Source organism: Eublepharis macularius, chromosome 6 (genome assembly GCF_028583425.1).
Source record: "Eublepharis macularius isolate TG4126 chromosome 6, MPM_Emac_v1.0, whole genome shotgun sequence".
Classification (NCBI taxonomy): Eukaryota; Metazoa; Chordata; class Lepidosauria; order Squamata; family Eublepharidae; genus Eublepharis; species Eublepharis macularius.
Genome location: NC_072795.1, coordinates 133,183,220 through 133,202,137, shown reverse-complemented (window position 1 = coordinate 133,202,137; position 18,918 = coordinate 133,183,220). Strand labels below are relative to the sequence as shown.

The following is an 18,918-nucleotide window of genomic DNA, read 5'->3' as shown; positions in this document are numbered from 1 at the left end:
TAGATGGTTGTGGGTAAGCCCCTCCTCTCAGCCCCAGCTCCCCAGCTGTATTCTGGGGATAATAATAACTCTGACTTTGTTCACCTATCTGAGTGGGGTACTAATCTGTCTAGAAGAGTGGTATATAAGTGCAGTTATTTTTAATAGAGTGCTGTTTTCACCGCATAAAGACTGCTCTCATAAAATGCATGTTTTGAAGGAAAATTCTTGAGGGTGCATTGTGTTGAAGCACTTCAAATGAATTTAAATAAAAACCCATAAGCTTTAGTGTGCTAAACACTTTCGTTTTCATTGGTTGTTTCAAAAAGCTGCAGGCATTCAGAAACAGACCCACACCTGAATGCAGCTCTATAAATCTACAGAACGAGCCTGCACAATCCTAAAAGTGATTACTTATTAATAAGAATCAGCAAATAACCACACAGGGTTCCTATGCTGTGGGTAGCCCAAGATAATGAAAAGCAAGTCAGCTATAAGGATCTCAAATTTAGAGCATTAAACATTGGACGTGACCCACGAAAAACAAAATAAAGGAGAGAAAATGGTTGCAACCAATTTGCCAATGTTCCCACCCAGTACCATAAAACTTAGGCTGATTTCATACAGCCCTTTCCACAAACCAGTACGTACTCACAGTGGCTTGTCCCTTGATCATACTTAAGGGATCCAAAACAGGTCCTGGAATCAGGTGAATCTTGGAGAAGGTAAGTAGTAATATCACTTTTAACCTCAGCTAATGCCCTGGAGTGGGACTGCAAAAAATTTGCAGCCAGGAACAGACTGGGGGAGGAAGCATGTAGTCCCACAATTAGGGTTGTCAGGCCATGGCTGGCAATCAGGAAGAGATTCAGGGGCGTGGCCATAGTGTAGGGTTGCCAGGCCCTTGCTGGGAGTGGGGGATCCCCCGCTTCCACTCTCCACCTCCCGCCCCCGCTTATCTGGCCAATGGGGGAGGCACAGGCCTCCTAGAACGTTCTCCTGGGGGGCAGAGTGCGCTCCTGCGGGCCCGATCCTGGCCCAAATCGGGCTGGATCGGGCCACTCCTGAGCATGGGAGTAATTCCATGCTCTGCAATGGCCCGTTCCAGGCCAATTCAGGCCCAATTTGGGTAGATTAGGGCCTGAAATGGGCCGATTTGGGCTCACAGCGCTCTGCTGCAGCCCAATTTGGGCTGAATTGGCCTGAATCTGGCCCGATTCAGCCTGAATTGGGCACCATTCAGCCCCCCGTGGAGCACAGGAACGCTCCTGAGGCAGCTGTGGCCTGCACAATCACATCACTTCCTGCAAGTGACATCATCGCATGGGCCCAGAAGTGTGCATGCACAAAGCGTGCGTGCAATGGGCTGCAAAGCAGGTAGGTGCCAGGGTCCCCACCTCCTACCGGAAGGGGCACCTGGCAACCCTAACATGGGGGGATCACAATGTTACGTGTATCATAATACCACTTCTGTGGAAAAATAGAAATCCTGCAGGGTAGCTCCAGAAATTTCTAGAAACCATAGAGTTTTCACCAATTCCTAGAGCTACCCTACATAATTTTGGGTTTTCCCCAGAAGTGACAAAGCGGTGCATTGAATAGCTACCCGCACTTAAAAATCAATAGTTTCCTAAACTACACTTGAGTGGGTAGCATATTAGGCATATCAGGACTTGTCTCCAAAAGCAGATTTCAAATGAACCTCAACCATAAAGGGATTTTATTTTAAAATATGTTAGATGATAGTTCACATTTCAGCCGTTCCAAGTCCTATTATATTATTTATTGGATGTATCATTCTGCTGACTGCACTGATTTACATTGTATAGTTCACTTTGAGTCTCAGAGAGAAAGTCGGATGGTAAATAACACAAATAAATAGATAAAATAAAGAAACCAACTTAAATACAAGAAACAGGAAGTCAATGTCTACTAGGCAGCATTGTACTCATTGTCTCAGCTATTTCAAAATACTGCAAAAAAGTTATACATGAAATATGGAAAATGTTCTCACCAGGACTACCAGGTTGGCTTAACGAAAAAAAGACTGTTTTAATTGTTATTTTGTGTTAGAAACATAGAAACATAGAGTTGGAATGGACCCCAAGGGTAATCTACTCCAACCTCCATACAATGCAGGAAATACACAGCCATCTCTTTCCCCTCCTCACCTCCTCCAGTGAGATCCCCAAGCAATTTGGCCAAGAGGAAAATGCCTTCCTGACACCAAAATGGCGATCAGCATTACCCTGGGCATGTGAGAAAGGGCCACAAGAGCCCAGCACCGGCTCATCCCTTCATGCCCTCCCTCACACAATCTGTGTACATTCATATTGAGTTATAGAATCATCATTGCTGTCAGGTGGTCATCTACATGAATACCTCCAAGGAAGGAGAGCCCACAACCTCTCAAGGAAGCCTGTTCCACTGAGGAATGGCTCTGACTGTCGGGAAGTTCTTTCTAATGTTTACTTGAAAACACTTTTGCTTTAATTTTAACCTGTTGTGTCTGGTTCGACACACTGGGACAACGAAAACAATTCCACTCCATCCTCTATGTGTCAGTCCCTCAAATACTTGAAGAGGGCTATCATATCACCTCTCAGTCACCTCATCTCCAGGCTAAACATGCCCAGCTCCTTCAACCTTTCCTCATAGGACTTGGTCTCCAAACCCCTCACCATCTTTGTTGCCCTCCTTTGGACATGATCCAGCTTGTCAACATTCTTCTTAAACTGTGGTGCCCAAAACTGAGTATGGTGCTCCAAGTAAGGTCTAACCAGAGCACAGTAGGGTGATATCACCACTTTGTGTGATCTGGACACGATACTTTTGTTGATACAGCCTAAGATTTGCCTTTTTAGTACCGCATTTATAAAGATGTTGAACAATACAAGGCCCAGGACAGATAACCTGAGGCATTCCATTTGTCACTCCTGTCCAAGAGGATGAGGAACCATTTACCAGCACTCCTTTGGGATGATCTGTCAACCAGTTCCAAATCCACCTAACAGTAGTCAGATCCAAACCACATTTTACCAACTTGTCAACAAAAATATCATGTGGAACCTTATCAAAAGTCTTACAGAAATCAAGATAAACTATGTCCACAGCAGTCCCCTGACCCACCGAAGTAGTAATTATCTTAAAAAAGAAGAAAAGGTCACAGTGCATTCCTAAGAAGAGTTACTCCAGACTAAGTCCATTGAAATCAATGGGCTTAGACTGGAGTAACTCTCCTTATGATTGCGCAGGCCCTGGAGTACGATATGACTTGTTCTTGGAACCTGTGCTGACTTTTAGTAATCACACCTGTCTTTTCTAAATGTGCAATGACTGATTTGTTCCAAACCATCTCCAGGTATGAATGTCAAGCTGACGGGTCAATAGTTATCTGGATCCTCCTTTTTCCCCTTCTTGAAGATGGAGACAACATTTGTTTGCCTACAGTCTTCTGGTACCTCACCTGTTCTCCAAGAATTCGCGAAGATGATAGAGAGGGGTTCCTCAATTACATCAGCAAGATCTTTTATTACCCTAGGATGTGATTCATTTGGCCCTGAGGACTTTTATTTAAGCCTGATGTTTATGTACTGCCCCTATGCTTGTCCTAGGCTGCCAGTCCCTTCTTTCATCTTTTTGCCAGGATGAGCACTTGCAAGAGAAGACTGAGGCAAAGGAGGAATCTCACTTTCCTGTCCTTACAGTGGGCCTACCACTTCCTTGTAGTTTTTCTTGCTCCAAATGTAACCAAAGAATCTTTTCTTTTTGCGTTTAGCATCTCGCTAGCCTAAGCTCATACGGAGCTTTAGCCTTACTAACACTCTCTCTACACGCCCTAGGCATTTGTTTATATTCATCCTTGGTTATACAGCCCTCCTTTCATTTGTTAAATGTGTCTTGTTTAATTTTCTGATCCTTAGAAAGCAATTTATGGAGTCACTCTGGCTTCTTTAGGTTCCTCCCATTTCCCCTTCTCATTGAAATTGTATGTGTTACTGTATCCCTAAAGCCTTTGGAAAGATGACACAAACACATTCACATCAAGTTTGATATTGGCATAACAGAGGGGCATGCATCCCTGCTAGCATTTTAAGGGGGGAAAGGCACTGTCCTCATCAAAACTGGAGGCCTGTCCTCAGAGCATCTGAAGTTGATTCTTTTGACTGTGGTCCTGAGAGATGACAAGCTCTTATTAACACGCCCTGCCTAGCCAGCTGGATTCAAAGGGGGATGTGATTATGTTATTGGGCTCTGGTTGCTTTATTTCTTTTTTGATGCTTCTGGATTCCTCCTGAGCAGCAGTCTTCTGCAGCATGGTGAGAAATGCTGTCTCTTTACAGCACCTTAGTTTTAAGGGCTAGGGTTACCAACCTCCAGGTGAATTCAGAATGTCCTGTGTTTCCAAGGTCTTTGCATATGTCAGGTTCAGGACCACCCCCGCCCCGCGTGCTCCCATCCGCCATGGTGCTGCTCGTAGGAATGTTGCCTTGCCCCTGCCTTCTATCTTCAGGGTCACCTAGTTGGCCTTGTCGGGAGAAGGCTTCCCCCTTTTTAAAGCCTTTTTAAAGCCTCAGAATGGGGGTACGCTGGGCCAAGGTGTGGCCCCTTCCTTGGCTTAGCATCCCCTGAGGAGGCTGCCCTTCTGTCCAGGAACAGACCTCCTTCCTCTTCCCTGGCCCAGATATGGAGCCTTCTCTTATACCCTCCCCGACTACTAGCTCTGCCCTGGCACCTACCCGCCCTCGTGAGACCCAACACTTGGGCCAGGGGTGGCCACAGCCCCCATAGCCCCTCCTGGGGCTGGTTGGTCAGTTCCCTCTCCAGCCCCTCCCCCTGGTAGGGGCTGCTCCTTGCAGGTTGGCCGCCAGTTGGCCCGCTGCACCCAAGGCTGGCCGTTGCCCCAGAAGGCATTGGAGGGGATGTTTGTGGCAGCCAGATGCCCCAGCTGGGCTCTGTGTCTTTGGGTGTCTGCCCTGCCCACGCTGTGGCCCGCACCTGCTCCAGTTCACATCGGGATGGCTACCAGATAGCCGTTGAGGCCGCCATGCAACTCTTAGGGCCAGTGCAATCCTCCGCAGCTCGTCCCCTTCCCCCAGCAGCTAAGGTGTGGCCCAGCTGGCCGGCAGGCTCCTTGGCATCCTGGCAGTGCACCTTGGCGCAGCCCAGCTGGCCAGAGGACTCCTTAGCTCGCCTATCCTTTCTCGCAGGGTGGGGCTAGCGGGGCCTTTCCAAGTGACGTGGCTTGGCCACCTCCACCTCTGTCCACGAGGTGCCAGACTGGCCTCCTGGGTTCTGGCTAGTCCCTTGGGGTGGATGTCAGGCCCACTAGCCCCACCTGGGGTGGGTGCAGGGGCTTCTAGCCCATCTGGTCGAGTATCAGCATCCCAGGCATGCATGTGTGCTTCTTGCCCTTTGGGGCTTGGTTTGGCAGCACGCGCCTGGCTGGCCACCCAGGCTGGCTCTGTTTCCCTTTCACCCCTGCCGGCTGAGGCTGATTCGCCTCCCCCGGGCTCTCTGTGCCTGCAGCCATGGTGCCGTCGGTCCTCAGGCAGGGGATCTGTGGCAAGTCCGGGGCACTCGCGGTGTTCGTCCCTGGACACATTGCAAATGTGTTGTGTGAGGGTGAGAGACATGCCTCCATAATGGGAAGCTTCCATGTGCTGAATGAGGCCAATAGAGGGATAGCAATCATCCAAGGCCCCTTTCGAAATCTTGCACTTAGAGATCCATTAAGCAAGGATTACCCTTTGCCATATGCTGAGCATGAGCTCGAGCAGTAATCTGCCCGTAAACCTACCAATTCCATGTATCTGTGATCCCTAACTGGGCTCCCCGATGCATATCCACACTTCTTTAAAGGTATAGATTTGTGGTCTATACTGTATGTGCAATGCATTAGTGTCCCTACAGCGAAGCCGATTGCTGCTTAAAGCATGGAGCACCTTAGCAGCTGTTCACTGTCCTAGCATTCAGATTCCTGGTTTGCACACCTGAGTCATGGTGCTGTTGCTATGGTGACTGATAACACTGTTTTATCACTGACCAAATTTGATAGCAGGTTATATGGAGAGAAAGATTACAGCATCTGTCACAGAAGCCATTAGAAGTCAGAGTACTCCTTTAGAAGAAACTTAATCTGGAAACCTTCCTCTACTTTTGTTTCTTATTGTCACCTAAAAGATTATAGCGCCAGAGAAGGATTTGCATCAAAGGGCACACTGTCACGTGTTATGCTTCGGAAGGGGGTCCTGTGCATTATTCAGTGCATTGGAGTTAATGCAATCTGTGTAGCTAAATGTGCCTCTTAGATGTCCCAGGGTGAAACACGTGATTGTCTTCTACCCTCCCTGCCGCAGAAAGAGAGTTTTTGTCCTTTGACACCATGAGCTCATTCCCATGCCGCCTGCAACACACCTACCTCCACATCAGTGTCTGGTGGACAGTGGGCCGTAGGTGAAAGACGTGGTTGCTGACTGCCAGGTTGTGTTCCAGCCGGAAGGGCTCTAACACGACCCCATCTCTCACCGGGAACGTCAGGCGCAGCTCATCGTTGTGGTTGGCTGGGATCGAAGAGGGAGAGAAAGTGTGAACTTTCCCTTTAGCATCTGCAGTGTGATAACAACGCACAGATTTATACTGGACAGTGTTCCACGGCGGATGGATCTTTGGCTGGGCCGATTTTACCGCCAGTTCTAGCATCACATTTCCCCGTGGGACTCTGGCTCACACATATCCTCCCTGGCCATTTCTTATTCTGCTCACTGCACCTTTGACAGGGAAGTCCTGAGTTTATCTCAATACAACAGGCTTCTTGCCCCTGAAGTAGGGAACCTGCTTCTGGAAGAAAGTTTACAGAACTGCTCACATCATGCCCACTGATGAAAGAGGGGGAAAGTATCCTTCTAACAAGCCTTTAGTAACCACTCTTCCATCAAGGGCAGGCATCTGGTTGTCCACAGGATTCACATGTCAGGGCTTTTTTTCAGGGGGAACACGGGGGAACAGAGTTCCGGAACCTCTTGAAAATGGTCACATGGCTGGTGGCCCCGCCCCCTGATCTCCAGACAGAGGGGAGTTGAGATTGACCATCGCGCCGCTCAGCAATCTCAACTCCCCTCTGTCTGGAGATCAGGGGGCGGGGCCACCAGCCATGTGACCATTTTCAAGAGGTTCCGGAACTCCACGGAGGGCAATCTAAACTCCCCTCTGTCTGGAGATCAGGGGGCAGGGCCACCAGCCATGTGACCATTTTCTCCGAGGGCAACCCACTGAGTTCCCCCCCTCTTTTCCCAGAAAAAAAGCCCTGCTACTGATGTAGGCCTAAGCGGTCCATCTGACATTTGGAATGCATTTAGGAAGTGGGAAAGAACTTAGACTGAAAAACTGCCATCTTGCCTTTCCCAATGATGGACATTTGTGAATTAAAAAAAAAAGTTTCTAGCACACATTTCCTAATGCTAAGTACCTTTACCCAGATAAGCCTCATTGAATTCAATGAGGAAAATCCAGGTAAGTATGCCTATGACTGCAGCGTCTCTGTTTCTCCAGTTCTGTAAAATTTTCATAGGCTTCCAGGTCACTCCAAAGAGCACTTCCCTCCAAAAACGTAGCAATTGGGCTGCCATTGAAAAAGCGTCCTTTCTATGACATGCAGCTTGTAAGAACGAGAAAGCAGGGCCATTAAAGGGCTTCAAGGACCCTTCCGCGGCTACTCACTTGGAGGCGGTGGTAAAGCATTGATATTTGGCTTAATGTCAGGCGGGAATGGTGGTTTGACGTCCTGATTCGGGGAAAGGTATGGAGGAATACTGCTCCCTGGAGTCATGGGTGGTGTGGGGTTTCCCGGAACAGGCGAGTGAGGGTAATTTGCCACAGGAACAGGTCTTGATGGCTGTGAATCACAGTTCAGAAGACAGAGAGAAAAAAGTTACTGTAATATCCTGCCAGTGTGGGCTAAAGCCCTGTATGATGTGAACAGCCTTGGTGTAGCGTTAGATCCAGCAGAAAACTTCTGCTAATTGTGTATGTGTGTGTGTGTGTGTGTGTGTGTCTTCCTGTCACAGCAGACCTTTAACTCTCCTCTCATGCCGTTCTTGGAGCGCCCTTTCCCCAGGAGCAGCCAGCTCCCTTCCAACTTTAACGATAAATGAAGGAGAGTAGATCTGTATGACTTGTGATTCACCAAGCCCAATACAGCTTATCAACCATGTATGGCACCAACTCCTACAGGACTGCCTCCCTCCTTATGTCCCTCCACCGCAGCTTTGCTTATCCGACCAGTGTCTCTTGCAGGTGCCAGCCTGCATATGGGTGAAATCAACAGCAGCCTGTACACGGGCTTTCTCTGTGGTGCCCCCCACCCCGTGAAATGGAAAAGATAGAACCTGATAAAGAACTGGAATGCAGAGGTTAGCTTTTGATATGCCCATGGTTGCTGCAGGAGTAGGTGAGCAACGAAGGGGGCATTCTCTCGTGACAAGCCACTATCTCACGGTGGCTGCTGCTGCACAAGAGCTGGAGAAGAATTGGGAGATCGGCACTGGATTTTGTAGGGAATTGCCTCTGACTACTGTGACGTTCACATCCTGCCTGCCAATTAATCATATCCATCCCCTCTGCGACATGACAGATCAAACCGGTTTTCATCGATATACAGCAACAGTCCCGGTTGGTGCATCATGAACCAGGACTCCTGTACATTCTCCTTGCATGGTCTGATGACCTTGTTATTGTTATACTGCACAAAAACATCACAGAGTTGCTACTGTATAGCTTTTGGTGCATTTAATAAGCCCACACTGGGCATACCACAGAAGCCATAATTCCTTGTGCGAATTGCAACAGAGCCAAGTATTCAAGTGGGGTTCACTACCCATTCTTGTTTCAGACCAGCTTTAATGGATCCATCACGCATATTTAAAATCCTCAGAATGGAGGATGCTCACTTTGATTAATTAATTCTTTTGGCTTAAGAGAAGGCGATGAATGAAAGACGCCGCTCACCTTATAATACTGCCCCATGTTGACCGTTGGAGGAGGATATTGCCCTGTGTTTTGTTGGCTTGGCATCCTTTGTCCAGGGTAGTTGGGAGATGTAAGGGGTCTTGGAGGGTTGGGAGCTGGATACTGACCAGGCTGGGATGGAAACTGGCTATTTGGTCCATACTGCTGGTTTCCGTAATTTGGCTGCCAAAAAAACAAAAAAACCCACCTCTGACTGAATGCAACTGATCTTCACACAGAGTAAGAGAGAGGTTCATTTACAGATACAGGGCCTAAAGCATAGCTAAAAGTAAGCACAAGTTCCATTCATGTCAAAGCAAATGATTAACATCCTTAAATTTCACCCCAACCCTATTCTGCCACCCCACTGGGCAAAGTTGGAAGTCTTCCTCCAGCCTAGGGAGACTTCCTCCAACTTAAGGCAATTTTCCACTGGGGGAAGGCTCCTTGGAGGATGGTTGGATCCACCCTGCCAGGATTTAAATATGCTTAACTCTGAACATAATGTTTCCTTTACGAATATACAAGCATATCCTATTCAACATCCGTTACGTGTTTTTCAACATTGCAAGGACACTGATTTCCAAGGTGAAAACTCACATTCTTCTTAATAGCAGATCACATTCTTGGGACATAAATCATGGTGGTGTTAGCTATTATATGTACAGCGCCATCCTAAGCAGTTGTCCTCAGAATGTTACTCAGGTCTATTTAACGGCGCTTACTCCCAGGAAACTGTTCTTAGGACTGCATCCTTAGTCATCAACAGTAGGAAGTTCCTGCTAAAATGGGAGTATCTCCGTGGAACCCGTTTGCCCATCTGAATGTCATGAATGAACTTCCTTGGAAACTTACTGCTCTTCACAGTATCTTGGCAGTTTAGCTTCCTTCTCTTCTAGCGTTAACAGGGTGCTAGCGCAGCTGCACACAGCCCAGAATGAATGGAACTTACACCTGTTTGGCAAAGGGCATTCTGTGGTGCGTGGGCCAGGAATGGGCTTCCTGGAGGCTGGCGCGTGCCCACTTTGCAAGTATACGGTACTTTTCAGAAGGACAAGAAGGGATTCTGCGGCTACTCACCTCTCCTGGATACGGTCTCTTCATGCCTTGCATGGGTAAAGACTGGGGACGTGGACCGGGGTAGGCCTGCTGGGGCATCCTTTGCCCATGGTTGAAGGGACTCATTCCAGGCGGCCTGGGCTGGCTCATGCCCATAGGGGGCCCGCTCATATTGGAAGGCGTCATGCCTGCTCCCATGGTTGCTGGGTTCATGCTGCCTGGCATGGAAGCCGGGCCTCGAGGGCCAGGCTGGTTCATGAACTGGCTGTTGTACGCTTGAGTTGGACCCATCTGGAAAGAGGAACAAACCTTCAACAGAAGAAAAAAAAAAGAATAAAATGCGACATGCATTTAAATGGGAGGGGGAACCAAGTTGATGGTGGGGGAGTCAGATGTGTCGCATTTTCAAGTAAGAGTCTGGTACCATCTGTGGGGTTCTCCCCTTTGGCTTATGAGAAATATAACTGGGCTTGAAAAGCAACAGAAAAGTAGAGATTTTTTTTTTAAGTTAACTGTTTTCTGAGGAGCTGTGAAAACCCCATGTTCAATGAGTGGCTGGATGTACAGAACAATCATGGACCACAATAACATGCGCACTGCAAATGCTTGTGAGTTTTGCGCAATGCAGCGCAAAAGAAAAGACGGAGAAAGACAACCACTATGGCTGGTTTCCTCAAAAGACATTAAATAGAAGCAATTTCTGTTTCTGTAAGGCAGGCAATGGGAGCACAAGCAGATAGAGTCAGCACGGCAAATTTGGCACTCTGGTCCCCTTAAAGGCCAAGCTCACAGTGAACCGAATGGAGGTAAGATTCTGTTTATTTATCTGAGCAGATATTTATATCCGGTTTTCTCCCCAATGGGGGCCCAATCCACCTGACAACCTCATTTTGCTCTCCTCTATTTTATCCTCAGAACAAAAACTCTGTGAAGAAGCAAAATAGTACAGAGTCCAGTAGCACCTTTAAGACTAACCAACTTAATTGTAGCATAAGCTTTCGAGAGACACAGCTCTCTTCATCATCCATGCATCTGATGAAGAGAGCTGTGGTTCTCGAAAGCTTATGCTACAATAAAGGTGGTTAGTCTTAAAGGTGCTACCGGACTCTTTACTATTGTGCTACTAGAGACTAACATGGTTAACTCCTCTGGATCTGTGAAGAAGGTAGATCAAGATGGGTAGCCCTGTTAGTCTGTCTGTAGCAGTAGAAAAGAGCAAGAGCTCAGCAGCACCTGTAAGACTAACAAAATTGGTGGTAGGGTGTGAGCTTTCGTGAGTCACAGCTCATTTCCTATATGAAGAAGTTTGCTGTGACTCACGAAAGCTCATACCCTACCACCACTTTTGTTAGTCTTATAGGTGCTACTGAGCTCTTGCTCTTTCCTCCTGTGAAGGAGGTTAGGCTAAAGGTGTGTGTGTGTGTTGGGGGGGGGGAAATGCTTCCTTTTGCCAGGTTGCTGGCAAAGCCACACAAGCCTGGTACAGATTCCCCCCCCCCCGACTTATTGCACAGGGAGGCATGCGCACAAGAGCGCTGGCCCTGCCCTGCCTGCTCACGATTGCCTGGCCAACTGCAGAGAGCAACTGTGCAGACAAAGGGGCTGTGCAACACCCCTCCCCACGATCAGCAAAGTTCTGTAAGTGGCGTCATTGATTACAGCAAGGGGTGCACCCACAGTCACTTACTCCTCGCAGTTGCGTTCTGCAGACAACCTGGCAATTGTGCGGAGGCAAGGGGGGAGGCAGCGCATGGTGAGTCAATGTGCTTCCTTTCCCCGTTTTGTTCAGCTGCTGCATTGTATTTCCTGAATTTTTAAAGCTCTCAGACAGAATAGATCTTTCGCAGCCCCCTCACTGACCCTTTCTTGTTTTCTGCTTGTCAGCCGCCGCCGCCTCCCCCTCTTTGTCCAGCCACTGTGTTCCCTTAACTGTACTCGGAAACAAAGCAGAGCCTTCATTTTTACAGCCTGCGTTTCCCACCTTTTCTCTTTTGCCGTATTCGCTAACCTCATTTTCTATCGGAAAGTAATGCTTGGAAAGAAACACAAGACGACAGTAAGATCACTCTCTCACTTTAAAAAAAAATTCACAGAAGAGAAAAAAAATGCAATTTTACAATAATGATTACTTAGCTTTTTTCCTATTAAAGTCAAGCTCAAATAACGTAAACAAGCATCAAAACAAAGCAATCACTCCAATATAAGCATCATTCCAATTTATAACTTTAAGATCTCTTAACTAATCACACACACACTCAATTTCTCCTGGGATGTAAAATAAGGGCTGAAGGGAAAGAAACGGCGGCAGTAGGTGAGCCGTTTTTGACCGTAACAGTGTTTTGTGTGATGCAATTTCTATAGCGTGTGACCACAAACTGAAGAAAAGTGTTTGATTAAATCAGATTTTTTAAAATCCCATTGCTTTTAAAATACCCCCTCAGGCGATGCTGAAGTCTATGAAGCACATTCCTGCTTTGTGTGGCATAATTTACATGAAGGAGGAACATAAAGGAAAAAAAAGAAGTTACTTGAAAAAGCACCACTCTAGCTAAATGCGGCTAGAGCTGTCAGCTTCTCTGTCGTTCTGTGTTTCTGTATGCAAGAGGCTGAGAAAGGAGGCACTGCTAAACCACCCGGAATTTCTGCATTTGACATCGAGGCGAACAAGTTGGTTTCATACCATGGTTGAGCACCCACCCGCATACCATAGTTTGTTGCCGTCTATCAGACATCAAACTAAAGTGGAAGTTAATCAAACTATTGATTACAAACTGTGGTTTACTGTCCCATCTGAATGGAGCCTATGTTTTTTAAAAAACGTATTTATTTATAAAGCCTCAGCAACGTACAGAGTAACAAAGGCAAAACAACATACTTGCCCCAAGAAGCTTCCAATATAAAATGCAATCTAAATTTGCTCAGAAGTATGTGCAATGTGTTTTTTTTTTTAAAAAGAAAAATTAGTTTGAGTAGATAATCTGTGGAGCAAGGAGGTACTTAACTCTTTCCCTGCCTGCCATTTCTCCTCCAAACACTTACCCAGCGCTCCCCCTTGTGAGATTCCAAAAGTATGTTGACACATGGTTTGAAACCTAGGGGTGATTCCGCACGAGTGGTTTTCCCTGCTTCAGCTTCTAAATGACCTCGATTTTTTCTTGTGTTTCCACACGTGGGAAGGCAATCCTAGCAGCAGATTCTAAGCCACTGCACGTTTTGTATGTTTTTTTCCATCCTGCTTTCCCCCGACTTATTTGTCCATTCGCAGCAGATTAGGGATTTTAATCATGCGGAATTCTTTATCCGATGTTCTCCCCATCCTTGCCCTTTTCTCTCGCCCTTCGAATTTGATTGGCCAATCATGTTTTCTAAGCCACACCCACTACCCTTTCCCTTTTCCTCAAAAAAAAATTAAAAAAACGTTGCAACGTTTCTACATGTCTATGCAGAAACATATCCTGTGTCACATGACAACAGCTGACCAATAACCGGTCCATTTTACAATGGGCCAAATTTGTTACTTGTTGCTTGCTGACAGCTGACAGCTTCTGAGGTAGAGTGAAAGTGTGATGGAGGGACTTAAGCGTTCAACTAGTGGTCTAGGCATTTCATGGAGGGAGAAAAAAACCGTCCTCAACACAACACCTATCACTAAACCACACTGCTCACAAAGAAAGCGGGAAAGATAGACGCGGGGTCACCATTTTCCCTCCAATAGCCAATACTCTTCCACAATATCGGCGGGAAGTGCTCTGGCCTATCCAATATGTTTATTTGATGCAACGTTTATGTGTAGCAACGTTTTTTTGTGAGAATTTTTTTTCTAATGTGTTGGTTTGATGCAACGTTTATGTGTAGCAACGTTTTTTTGGGGGGGGGGGAAATGAAGATATGCATCATTCGACACTTCCCCCGGAAAAAGCGATAAGGAATCGATTTTTATCCTGTCAAAAATGCCGCATGATGGACTTTGAGCCGATGAAATATGCGAAACAAAAGCCTAATGTGGAATCCGGGAGAAGTGGATTCGTAGGACTCCACCGCGGCATGACTGCTCAGAAAGTCCAATCAAAATTGACCATGCGGAATCCCCCTACCTCTAAGTTTCCAGACTTCCAATCTCAAATCCTATTTTTGGAGCTGGGATTATCTTTTAATTTACATTCCAATTTAGAAAATATCCTGAGAAAGCCTAAATACTTAGTTGAAATAAATGTTTGTAACTTGTTCAGTTCCAATACTCTTAGTGACCCAATAATCAAGATAGTAATGGCAGACTAACTTCACAACACTAAATCGGAGCTGCAAACGCAGACTTCTGATTCACAGAGAAAAGAACAGGAAAGCTTATTGGCGAAAATGATTCCCAAACTCATTTGGGACTTGGCTGTCAGCTGCTGAAACCAGGGAGCCTTGCTGCCATCACAGAATGGGGGTTGGGACCAAGAGTATAAACACATTTCTTTCCCTGCTGAGTGAGAGATGGGGGGGGGCGGGGTTCATAAAGAGGAAATGTATGGGAGCTGTTGATTTATGTCTTAACTAATATACAAATACATTTTCCTGGTCTAAAAACATGCTATCCTTGTTCATGAAGTCTAAATTACTTTGGGAGTAATCTCTCTAAAATCAGCAGCAGATCTATCGCTAGGAGAAAGGCCGGGTGAATGTGGCACTAAGATAGTCTAAAAAGCCAAACATGGTTCTCCCCAGTTTGCTCTAAGGTGAAAGGACAACGAAGAACAAACCGATTGCTTGACAAGCATCCATAATTCCACACTAAATGGGCTTAAGTTTCCGACTGACCTCTTTGAACTGCAAATTTGTTTGCGGAGTGCAGACAGCAGGAGCTTGTAAAGAAAGATTTACTAACTGGTAAGATGAAGATGTGCATGTGTGTGTGTTTGCAGGCACAACGCACACACAGGCACACAGCAAGCAGATGTTGCCGATTCCCTTTTTCTAATGCATGCACACAGTGGAAGCAGAACTTACTCCAGAAGTAAGTAAGAGCACTAATATGAAGCATTGCCAGGACTGAGGCGTTGCTCAAAAATGGCGACTTCACAGAAGTAAATCACCTAAATCCTGCTGTTTCAACCACCTGGAATGGACCTATACCATCAAGGAGAGGACAACGGTGTGGTGCAATCCTTAACAGTTACATCCTTCTAAGCCCACTTGATGTTTAGGACTGCATTGTTAATCAACTAAAGTTGGTGTTGGATTGAGGCTAAGAATGATTGAGGATGTCCTTTGTTTCAAATCTTGCCTCAATTTTAACTTCACTGGAAGCTTAGGCAAACTTTTAAATCTATAATATAGGGATTATAATACTAACCAACCTCACAGGACTGTTGTAGGATTGACTTTGAAGTGTTTTTGACATGTTGAAGCTTGGCATGGTTGGTTTGGACATAACCACGCTTTGTCGCTGAATGAAAGAGCCTTGAAGGAGCTTCAGGATCACACGTGAGATTCCCTACTCCCCTTTCTTCTCTATCCCACTAGTTTGCCATTACTTCCAAATCAGCAGAAAAGAGCAAGAGTCCAGTAGCACCCATAAGACTATAAAAATTGGTGGTAGGGTATGAGCTTTCTTGAGTCACTTCTTCAGAGTGAGCTGTGACTCATGAAAGCTCATACCCTACCACCAATTTTGTTAGTCTTATAGATGCTACTATACTCCTGCTCTTTTCTACTGTTGCACACAGACTAACATGGCTACCCATCTTTTTCTACTTTCCAAATCAGCAAAAGTGTAGCCCTAACTGGGGGGGAAATCCAGGGTTTAGAACCCTGGTCTGTAGGGCATACACAAACCACACCAGCAGCAAATGAAGGCTTGCCATGGAAGCAGAGGTAATAAATTAGCTCACAACATGAAGGGGAAGGGTTGGGGAGGGGGGAGCAGGAATCAGTGCTTGTTTATGCATCAACGAACCATGGTTTGCTGTTATGTCTAGATAAAGAAGTCAGAAAAGCCCACTGATAAAATCTCACTCACAAGGCAGTTAGATGCACAGATGTCCCACAAACGCAGCAAACTGCACAACTGGCAATGAGTGTCATTTAAAATTCCTTCTTGATTGTCCCCCTTTTCCTCTAACCTTTCCTCTTTCCCTCTCCTACTGAACCTCTTTTCGTGCCCCAAATCTCTTTTGAGGTCTTTGGCAGATTGACTTTGATGTAAGATTGATCCCCTGCTCCCCCCCTCCACCCCCGCTTACCTGGCTGGCAGAGGGAGGGAATGTGACTCCTGGGCGCATTCCCAGGCAGTGTGGCACGCTCCTGTGTGCCACAGCAGCCCTATTTGGACCAGATTCAGCCTGAATTGGGCTGATTTGGGCCAAATTGGGCCACTGCGGAGCGTGGCAGCACTTCCACACTCCACAGTGGCCCAATCCGGCCCAAATCAGGCTGGATCGGGATGAAGCAAGCTCAATTCGGCCCCCTGCGGAGCACAGGAATGCTCCCAGGGGTGGCTCCCAACCTGCATGATGATATCACTTCCTGGAAGTGAGGTCATCACACAGGGCAGGAGTGCACACATGCACTTTGCACGTACAGGGGGGAGAATACAACCGTGAATACCAGGTCTCCCACCTCCTGCCAGGAGCGTGGGGGGACCTGGCAGCTGTACGCTGATGTCCCAGAGGTCCTTTGCTGGCAGGTTTTCATGTCCCCTCTGATTTCCGCTTCCTGGGTTTTTCTGAGGTCACAGGGGAGTTAGCCAGCTTAGCCAACAATAGCTGAGAGCTCTGGAAGCCATGGAAACAGCAGCCTCCGAGTTTTATTTTTCAAGTCTCTCTCTCAATGCTCTGAAGTCTGACCCACGAGATACAGAAGGTGGTGCCGTCTTGTCTCTAGAGTTTGTCCATTTTCAGGCAATCCTGTTGCTTGGTTAGGAAGTGGCAACAGCAGCCCTTTTTGTTGGGTTAGCAAAATGGCCGCACAAATAAAACTCGCGGGTGCCGTGCAACAGAGGTGGGTCATCTGAAACGGTGGATGAACGTCTAGGGTGAACTCAACCCTTCTTTCAGATCTGCCAGGGAGCACTTTGCTGAGGCTTCCTTTCTTGAACTACCTTAAAACTTGGGGTTTGGAGCAGGGCTTTTTCATCAGCTCTGGAAGCAGCTGCTCAGAGAGGCCACCTCCTTCCAAGGCGTTGGGTCATTTTCTTGAGATTTCCATATTAACGCAACGCTGCTTCTGGCAGACTTCTGTGGTTCTTAACCAACTACTGTTTTTGCTGCAGTGTTGTACTTTGGGTTTTCATTGACTGACCATTGCCTTGGACACCTGGCAAAAACGCCATTATCTATTTCATAAACCGTGTGGGGGTTTTGTGCCTGACTCGAGAGGCCTTATTCTGCATTCCAGTGATCTCCATCCCTCCTGCCCATTCCCAGTCCTACTCTCTGAGCATCACAGGAGCTGGCCAGGGACTCCTGGCCCACAAGGGTCCCCGAACCTTCTAAAGCCTGGCTGCTTTCCTCCCAAGCCTTGGAAGATCTCCCCGCATCCCCTGACCCTGGCTGCCCCAGTAATGGCCTGGTGCATCAGATGGTTTCCCAGGTCTCTTCCAAAATCAGGACAACTCCTGGGGCCTCAGCCATGACATGGGCATTGTTCTCGAGTTCCTTTTCACAGCCATGTCCCGTCCAGCATGGGCTATTCAGTCCTTGATAGGTAGGTGGGGCTAAGGTTGCCAACTCTGGGTGAGGAAATTCCTGGAGATTTGGGGGCAGAGGTTGGGGGAGGGTGGCATTTAAGGAAGAGAGTAAGCTCAACAAGGATAAGATGACATACAGTTCATCCTCTGATGTTGCAGCTTTCTCCAGGGGAACTAATCTCTGTCATCTGGAGATCAGTTAGAATTCTGGGAGAACTCCAGGCCCCACCTGGAGCTTGGCAACCATGGGTGACACTCTCTATCTATATGATAGGCAGGGTCAGTATTGCAGCCTGAGCCATTAGCAAACTCCAGGCACAAACAAATGAATAAAAATGAAGCTCTGCCTGGCAAGAGGATGTGAACATTGGCCCAGTCCGCCAGATATTATTCCTGTTTGCATTCACATCTGTGGAAAAATACTTCCAAGAACACTAACATAAGAGCATACGTTCAATGTCCAGCTTTCCAGATCAGAAACCAGACCTAAAAACCGCTAGGCAGGAGGTTTTCTAAAAAGGCTCGCCCGAACGAAAATAAGAAATTTAAATAAGCCTCCAATGGGGAACAGCCACCTGCTGCTTGTCTAGGTGGTGCCAACCAGAAATGGGCTTGTGTCAGTCAGCCAGCCAGCCCGTCAGTCCTTTTATTGCCTTAAAGGCCTGATGCGTAGTCAGGACTTTTCAAAAATACATAATGTAGAAAGGAGACTCTGGTGAGGGGAAGAAAGAGATTCTCTTACCGGTCCATATTGGTTCATTTCCTTGTTCTGCGTTTCTTGTAGGGCTGCTACGGTTGCCGTGGCTGTGGCTGTGGCAGTGGCCGCGGCTGCTGCGACGGCGGCGGCGGCAGCGGCGGCAGCTGGCTGAGTGAAATCGGCAGGCGGCCTGGTGTGGGGTGGGATCCCCATTCCTGCAGGGTTGTTAGGGCCTCCTGGATAGCTAAGAGGTCAGAAAGAGAAATAAAGTTAAACGCGGTTTCACACTGGGGCCGACACTCACCAGTGCGCGGAACGAAGATGCAGAGAACAGAAGCGAGAGGTTATATACATTTAGCAACGTTTTGATACAGTGGTATTTTTATCGATACACAGTCCAGTAAACACCAGAAACTCCAAAACCACCAGGGATGTATTTGCACGCATTGTCTAGGCTCCTCTGTAGGATTTCCACTGATGGAAGGAGGAGGGGTGAATTTCACCA

The 18,918-nt window shown here is 47.2% G+C and overlaps 1 protein-coding gene across 7 annotated transcripts in view; it reads right to left on the bottom strand.

The window, feature by feature from the left end:
* The window catches only part of ZMIZ1 (zinc finger MIZ-type containing 1), a 559,350-nt gene that overhangs the window by 31,781 nt on the left and 508,651 nt on the right, over positions 1-18,918 (bottom strand). For 2 of the 7 annotated variants that reach the window (XM_054983309.1, XM_054983312.1), the window contains 5 exons: positions 18,459-18,657; positions 10,066-10,353; positions 8,986-9,168; positions 7,699-7,873; positions 6,401-6,587 (listed from right to left, as the gene is read on the bottom strand). In XM_054983309.1, coding sequence (XP_054839284.1) covers positions 6,401-6,587; positions 7,699-7,873; positions 8,986-9,168; positions 10,066-10,353; positions 18,459-18,657 — 1,032 coding nt within the window. The remainder of the gene's footprint in view (positions 1-6,400; positions 6,588-7,698; positions 7,874-8,985; positions 9,169-10,065; positions 10,354-18,458; positions 18,658-18,918) is intronic. The other 5 variants (XM_054983311.1, XM_054983314.1, XM_054983310.1 and 2 more) reach the window with 3 other exon arrangements.